Here is a 7449-nt window from a genome sequence, read left to right on the forward strand (position 1 = left end):
CTCGGGGAAGGCGACTTTCCAAAGGCACCTTCTTGTTCCAGTGCCTCTACTTTTAGAGTGGCTGGTCTTGGGGAGGGACTCCAAGGGGCCTCCGTGATTCCCCCCTCCACCCCGCATCCCCACTGCTCCCGGTCCTCCCTCCCGCCCTCGCGTGGGCGACCTCTGGGAGCATCTGCGCCCGCCGTCCTCGATCGCCTCCGCTCGGCCCACGGGGGCCTCAGTATCTCAAGATGGGGGCTTGCAGGGAAGGACTGGTGGGTCGCGTGATGTCGTGCCGGGGAGGAGCCCCGGAGTGGGCGGAGTCGCGCCCTGCCCGCCTACCCGCGCGGCGCTGCACTTCCGGCGGGCGGCGCTGGGGGCAGCGCGGAGGCGGCGCGGAGAGCGGAGAGTGGCCGGGGTCCTGCCTGCGCCCGCGGCCGGAACGCGCGCCGGCGACCAGGAAGCGCCCGCACGGCGCGGGGCGGCCGGCATGGCGGGGCCGGCGTGGGGGCCGCCGCGCGTGGACGGCTTCATCCTCACCGAGCGCCTGGGCAGCGGCACGTACGCCACGGTGTACAAGGCCTACGCCAAGGTGGGTGTGGGCGCTCGCCAGCCCCAGCAAGCCCCAGTGGGTGCCGGCTGGGGAGACGAGGACGGCTGGGGACGGCGGGAGCGGCTAGGGCCCGGCCGCCCGCCTCGCCCGGTCTGACTCTCGGTGGAGGAGCGGACCGCCTCTCTTAGATCGCAAAAGCAAACACACCTACACACACCTGTTCTGTCTGGAGGGTCGATGGGGCCTTGGTGTCAGTGGCTAAAGAACAGGCTTAAAACGGAGGCCACCAGGTGGGCTGGGAGGAGTCGGGGACTGGGCTGTAGAAGGCGGGACCCAGTTAGGAGGCAGAGTGGGCAGTTCTAGAACAACGAGGTGGCATGCCTCTGCGGGGCACTGTAGAATGCAGCGAAGCAGGCTGTGTGGCAGAGGGTTGGAGCATGCCAGGCTGGCTTGGGAAGCCAGGATTCCAGAATCCAGGTGCCACATTGGGCTGCGAAGGGAAGCTGGGAAGCCTGGATGCTGGCGTGGGGTGGGTAGGTCCAGGGAGGAGGCAGGGGGTAGAGGGAACCCGAACCCTTCCAGCCAGGCATGGGCCCTGGCCCCCTCAAGGCAGAGCCTCCAAATCCTATCCCCCCAGAAGGATACTCGTGAGGTAGTAGCCATAAAGTGTGTGGCCAAGAAAAGTCTGAACAAGGCATCGGTGGAAAACCTCCTGACCGAGATCGAGATCCTGAAGGGCATTCGACACCCCCACATTGTGCAGCTGAAGGACTTCCAGGTGCGGGCCAGGGTGGGTGGGGCTACTCCCAAAGGAGGCTGGAGGAGGGACACTGTCTTTAGGCTGTCTACCTCTAACCGCAGTGGGACAGCGACAACATCTACCTCATCATGGAGTTCTGCGCAGGGGGCGACCTGTCTCGCTTCATCCATACCCGCAGGATTCTGCCTGAGAAGGTGGCTCGTGTCTTCATGCAGCAATTGGGTAAAAGCCTCTGACCCCAGCCCGACGCCTTCCCATGTTCTCTGCACAGGCTTAGAGCCTCGGCACACTTCGCAGTTGCCTCCTTGGGCTTTGAGGGCCGTGTCTTTCTCTTGTGGCTGCCCTTATCTAAGGATGCCATGAGAGATGAGGGAGGAGCCCTGCCCGTGCAGAGTTCAGGTTTCCACGGTGTGGAAAGGACCTTGTAGAACATTCCAGGGCCAAGTGGGTAGGACCCAGTGCAGTGCTAATGAAAAGAGCAAGATCCTAAAGGGCTGGGGCATTCAGGGAAGCTTCTGGAGGAGGGGAAGAGGGGAGGAAGGGACCCTTCTGTGAAGGGGCAGAGGGGAGGAAGGTGGACACTCTGGGCAGGGTGGCAAACTCTTCGAAGTGGCGGGAGCCTGGTGCTTATATGTAAAGCATTCTGTGGACCAGCCAGGCGGGAACTGGGGTTGGACAGGCTGGAAGAGGCGGATGGAGGCCCGGGGAGGCGAGAGGCAGGCGGAGACTGGACTGTTGTGACCTCTGTTTCTGCATGGGTCCCGCTCCCCAGCCAGTGCCCTGCAGTTTCTGCATGAACGGAATATCTCTCACCTGGATCTGAAGCCACAGAACATTCTGCTGAGCTCCTTGGAGAAGCCCCACCTGAAACTGGCAGGTGTGAGTCTGGAACAGCAGGGGTGAGGTTTGGAGAGTGCGTGTGTAGGGGCCTCCCTCTTCCTGGGCTTACTCAGCAGCCCTGGTTCTCATGGAGTCCTCTATTGAGTCATCAAACAGTAATAGGCTGGGAGATCCAGGAATGGGCCCTGTCACTAAAAGGCTTTTTCAGGCCATCCACACTCAAGTCTAGCAGCCTACTGGGTGGAGTTAGGGCTGTCTGTGGCCAAAGTTGGTACTGTGGTGTCCAGGTTTTGGGCTCAGTCTGGGAACGGTGCCTGGGTTCCTTGTGGACCAGCATCACACATCAGTCTGTGATCAGGGACAGGACTTCGTCAGTCATCGGGATTGGGACTCTACTGTGACTGTGGCAGCACAGGAGGGTGTGTGGTGGGGGAGGTGGCAGTTGCCGACCCCTGATGAGATTTGAACAAGACTTGATGCTGGAGGCCAGAGAGCGTGGTATAACCTAAGCCGGGGGGCAGTGAGAAGGTGGGGGCCCTTGTCCGCATAGCTGGTATGATCGGGTGGGCTTCCTGGGGAAAAGATGCCCGGGGAGCTGCGCAGGATGGGTAGGGTTTACAGCCGCGGAGGGAGGCCTAGGAGGGTGTTCCAGGCTAACACTGAGCACAGACTGGGAGGCAGGGTTGACGCTGGTGTGTGCAGGGGGGTGGGGAGGAGCCCAGGATGAGACGTCACAGGCCAGGCGTGGAAGCAGCTGGAATTTGAGCCCCGCTGTCTGGCCGCTTGCCTGCAGACTTTGGCTTTGCACAGCACATGTCCCCATGGGATGAGAAGCACGTGCTCCGTGGCTCCCCGCTCTACATGGCCCCCGAGATGGTGTGTCAGCGACAGTACGACGCCCGCGTGGACCTCTGGTCGGTGGGGGTCATCCTATATGGTGAGACCTCTTTTCCCTGCCCCTCACCCCGAGGCCTGGCCTCTGTGTCCTCAGGCAGGGCTTCTCTGGGCCACTCCTGGAGGGTTCTAGTGAGAACTCTGACTGTACTGGCTCTGAGGGGTGTCAGGCCTCCTCCCCAGGAGAGGGCCAGGCCAGGTTGACCCCATTCCCTCCCAGCCTCCCCTCTGCCTCCCTTCCACAGAAGCCCTCTTCGGGCAGCCCCCCTTTGCCTCCAGGTCCTTCTCAGAGCTGGAGGAGAAGATCCGCAGCAGCCGGGTCGTCGAGGTGGGTCTGGCAGGGCCTAGCGACCGTGGGGGGCAGAGGGAGCCAGGGCCCTGAGGTTTCACACACACTCTGCCTGTGCAGACCAGAGTGGGCGCCAGACCGCCTTCACGGCAGTGGGGTATGCTCAGGACCGGAAGTCCCAGGGACTCTGGCCAGCCCATGACAGGCAGCAAAGGGCCTGCCCCACAGACTGCTTGGCAGGCCCCTGTGGGAGAAGAGCAAGGCAGAACCAAGCTCAGCCTTCGCAGGGGCGCGGTCCAGGGAGGGGCATCAGGACCCTGCACGGGGTTCTCCAGCAGCCGAGCCCAGTGAGTGCGAGGCAGGCTCCGGGGGAAGGGGCCTGGCTTGCCGCTGGCACCCACACCTGCACCCACCCTGTTCCTCCTGGGCCGCAGATTCTCCCCCTGTTAGACATGTATCTCTGGGCTTTCTGACAGAACCGTGGGCTGGGGGCCGTGGCGCTGGAGCCCAGTGTGGCCTGTCACCCCTCCTCGCCCCGCCCACACAGCTCCCCCTGCGGCCCGTGCTGTCCCAAGACTGCCGGGACCTGCTGCAGCGGCTCCTGGAGCGGGACCCCAGCCGTCGCATCTCCTTCCAGGACTTCTTCGCTCACCCCTGGGTGGACCTGGAGCACATGCCCAGCGGGGAGAGCCTGGCACAAGCAGTGAGCAGGGCCGTGGAGATGCGCTGGGGTGGGCTGGGCTGGGGGTCTCATCTGTCCCCTTTGGTCTTAATGGGTGACTCACCCCCCAGAGGCAGAGGGTGGGCTTGGGGCAGCTGACCTTCCTCTGGCTGGGGGAGCTGGGGAGGTGGCCTGACTCCTGGTCTGCCTGGTCCCCAGACCGCCCTGGTGGTGCAGGCTGTGAAGAAGGACCAGGAGGGGGACGCGGCGGCCGCTTTGTCCCTCTACTGCAAGGCTCTGGACTACTTCGTGCCCGCCCTGCACTGTGAGTCCCAGGCCGTGCCGGAAGCCCCTGGGTGCACGGGCGGGTCCTCTGTAGCCGCGGTGGAGGGAGTCCGGGAGCTCCCCATCCAGAGTTTTGCAGAAACAAAACCGCATAAACCTGGAACTTGATGTCTCAGGGAATTCCGGAGGGTTTGGGTGGGGCAGGGGTCCCCCCAGACTCCTCATGTAAACCCCGCCTTCTGCAGATGAAGTGGATGTCCAGCGGAAGGAGGCAATTAAGGCAAAGGTGGGTGGGTCAAGTCCCCACAAGGACATGAGTGAGGGGAGGGCTCTCGCAGAATCGGAGGGAGCTTCCTGTCCTGAAACACGCGTAGAGCTGGGAAGGTGGAGGCCAGCCTCATGTGCCCCCTGACGTGGTTATACCTTGGGATGATCACAGAGGACCCAGAGGGAGAACTTGGCAGTGGGTGCTGGTGGGGGAGGTGGGTGGGACACCCCCTCCTCAGGCCCTTTCCCTCCCGTAGGTGGGGCAGTACGTGTCCCGGGCCGAGGAGCTCAAGGCCATCGTCTCCTCCTCTAATCGGGCCCTGCTTAGGCAGGGGACGTCTGCGAGAGACCTGCTCAGAGGTAGGCTCCAACTCCTGGCTGGCCCGCCAGGCCCCCAGCAAACCTGCCTCCAGCCTGACGCGGAGGCAGGTCGGGTTAGGCCTCCTGTGAGGACAGGACGGGCTGCTTCCCTGCCCTGAGCATGTGCCCCTCGTCTCAGAGATGGCCCGGGACAAGCCACGCCTCTCAGCTGCCCTGGAAGTGGCTTCGGCTGCCATGGCCAAGGTTGGTGTCAGTGGGAGGGGTCCTGGGGGGCAGGGAGGGGTTCAGCTCATGACCCTGAACGACCTGGTGTCCCTGTGGCTGCAGGAGGAGGAAGCTGGTGGGGAGCAGGACGCCCTGGACCTGTACCAGCACAGCCTGGAGGAGCTGCTGCTGCTGTTGGCAGGTGAGCCCCTCCCCACAGCCCGCTGGGCCCTCGGCTGCCCTGCGCTCACCACATGCCCTCTCTTTTCAGCGGAGCCCTCAGGGCGCAGGCGGGAGCTGCTTCATACTGAGGTACCCACTGGCGATGTGCGGGTCGGGGGGCTTTTACTCTGCTTGGTCTAGGGGGACCTCCTTGGCTTCCCTCTGGAATCCTCTACCCTCAGGGTGTTCCAGGTCTAGGAGTGAGACCATTAGGGCCAGGGTGCTCACATCAGGGCTGTGGAGGACCTGGGGACCCAGCAGAGAGTCTGCTGGGCTGCTGCAGTCGGGAGGGCTTCCTGGAGGAAGGAGCAGGCGAGGAACTGGAGGGGAGGTGGTTCTGATGGGACAGGGCGTTCTGGGGAGCATTGGGGGTGAGGAAGAGTTCGGTTGGAAGCCCACACACACCCAAGGGCATGTCTTCCCTCGGCAGGTGCAGAACCTCATGGCTCGGGCTGAGTACCTGAAGGAGCAGATCAAGGTGGGCATGTGGGGAGCCCTGTTGGGGCAAGGGATTCTGCTCATCTCTGCATGTAGCTGTCTGCGCCTGTCTTCGTCTGAAGGCCTCTCCGTCCCTGTGTCTGTGGCTGCCTCACCCGTTGTGCCGTCTTGATGTCCCACAGATGCGGGAGTCTCGCTGGGAAGCAGAGACCATGGACAGAGAGGGGCTGTCAGAGTCTGTTCGTAGCTGTGAGTCCTGCCCTGGGTCTGACCCCCATCCAAGGGAGGGTGAGAGCTGGGGTGGCCCTGGACTCTGCTGTCCTGCCACACCTGTGACTGACCCTCCCTTACCTCTCCATAGCATGTACCCTGCAGTGACCCCAGAGGACGGCTGGACAGACCACGAGCCACCTGGACTGGCGGGGTGACCAACCCGGGCTGATGCCCCAAATTAAGTGGCCCTCTGCAACCCTGGGAAGCAGGCTTCCTGGATGGACAGCTCTGGGACCCCCACGTCCCGGGTCCCCAGCCTCCCTCGGGTTACTGTGCACCCCACAGAGAGACTGACGGCCCATGCTGTGTGCTGGGAGCCCTGGGCCCCGGGCCCGGGGGCAGGGGCAGGACTCTGGGAGAACAGTGTTTCTTTCCTGAGACCTTCGTTACTTGGTGGTTGCTGGTCCGGTGCCTGCTGATTTCGGGCACGAAGCCGTCTATCACTTTTTTGCTCTGAAAAGAGGGCAAGGGCCCCTCCCTGCAGGGCACGCTGCTCTTGCCCGCTCCCTGCCAGCAGGCACCCGGGCCCTGGGCCCACCCTTCCTGGGAGCTCTTATTCCAACTCACCTCCCTCCTTGCACTGGAATGGGACACTCCAAGACCCCTCAGGGACCACCCAGCCCACAGTACGTACCCAGCCCCACGGAACTCTCCAGTCTTCTGGGCGCTCACATCTGCCCCCCATCTTGGTACTTTAACTTAATCCTTCAAGCATGACAATGATACCCTTTCTAGGGGTAGGGCAAATTCGGGAACCCATGCCTCGTTCCTGCCCTGGCCTGGGGAATATGGGGGAGGGGTCCTTAGTCCTCATCCCTCCCACCTCCGTTCCTCTCTGGAAACACACCGCCCTACAGGGCGGCCTTGTGCTGGAGTGAGCCTGGGAGGGGACGCTTGGGGACTGCCATCAGGCTGCAGGGGCCCCAGTCCGGTTACCCAGTTCTAGGCCTGACACTGCCACCACCCCAGCGTGTGACCTTGGGCAAGCCCCTTCCCCTTTCTGGGCCTGGGCCTCCCGCCTCTGCGGTGGGCTGCTGTACCCAACAGCCCACAGCACGGGCGGGCGCTTCAGAGGACAGAGTGAGCTGAACCTGGAGGAGAGTGTGCACTCCTGGAGATACTTGAGGGTTTCTTTTCAATAATCAGAGAGGGTGTTGGTGACTTCTAACCTTTCTGCCCTTAAATGCCTCCTTGAGGCGAGCGTTTGTCCTCCCTATAGGAGGCTGCCTGTGACGAGTGTCATTCATTGTTTCTCTATTAAATTATTTTCTCTACTTGTGCATCTCTTCTTGCCCTCGGAAAAACAGAAAGGTAGCTGCTGTTCACAGGCTGGGGCGGGAGGGGCCACAGCAAAGGCTGGGGAGCCCCAGGTAGGGCTGGGGGGGGTCATGCGGGGTGGCGCTGGAGGGCGGTGGCCACATCTGCCTCCTGCCCTTGGCTCCCGGGACCCAGGAGAGTTAGGC

General features: G+C 63.0%; 1 protein-coding gene across 3 annotated transcripts; it reads left to right on the forward strand.

Moving 5' to 3' along the window:
- The first annotated feature begins 401 nt into the window (after positions 1 to 401).
- Positions 402 to 7181, forward strand: ULK3 (unc-51 like kinase 3). 3 transcript variants are annotated; one of them, XM_069457420.1, is made up of 16 exons: positions 402 to 571; positions 1170 to 1310; positions 1394 to 1514; positions 2065 to 2169; positions 2926 to 3069; positions 3272 to 3354; positions 3863 to 4018; positions 4196 to 4301; positions 4507 to 4547; positions 4786 to 4888; positions 5028 to 5092; positions 5177 to 5255; positions 5325 to 5365; positions 5706 to 5753; positions 5896 to 5962; positions 6075 to 7181. In XM_069457420.1, exons 1-16 carry the CDS (start codon positions 470 to 472, stop codon positions 6089 to 6091), a joined length of 1419 nt encoding a protein of 472 aa, XP_069313521.1. In that variant the 5' UTR covers positions 402 to 469; the 3' UTR covers positions 6092 to 7181. The 3 variants fall into 3 exon arrangements, with proteins under 3 accessions (XP_069313521.1, XP_069313513.1, XP_069313505.1); XM_069457412.1 differs by lacking the exon at positions 402 to 571 and having other exon boundaries at positions 722 to 1310; XM_069457404.1 differs by lacking the exon at positions 402 to 571 and having other exon boundaries at positions 722 to 1310; positions 5177 to 5365.
- The last annotated feature ends 268 nt before the right edge of the window (positions 7182 to 7449 follow it).

The sequence above is a fragment of the Eulemur rufifrons genome, chromosome 2, assembly GCF_041146395.1.
Source record: "Eulemur rufifrons isolate Redbay chromosome 2, OSU_ERuf_1, whole genome shotgun sequence".
NCBI lineage: Eukaryota > Metazoa > Chordata > Mammalia > Primates > Lemuridae > Eulemur > Eulemur rufifrons.

Coding starts and splice junctions, on each gene's coding strand:
- ULK3 (XM_069457404.1), top strand. CDS start 933: ATGCAGCGAAGCAGGCTGTGTGGCAGAGGGTTGGAGCATGCCAGGCTG. Junction 1,515..2,064: donor TGTCTTCATGCAGCAATTGG/GTAAAAGCCTCT, acceptor CCCGCTCCCCAG/CCAGTGCCCTGCAGTTTCTG. Junction 4,548..4,785: donor AGGAGGCAATTAAGGCAAAG/GTGGGTGGGTCA, acceptor TCCCTCCCGTAG/GTGGGGCAGTACGTGTCCCG.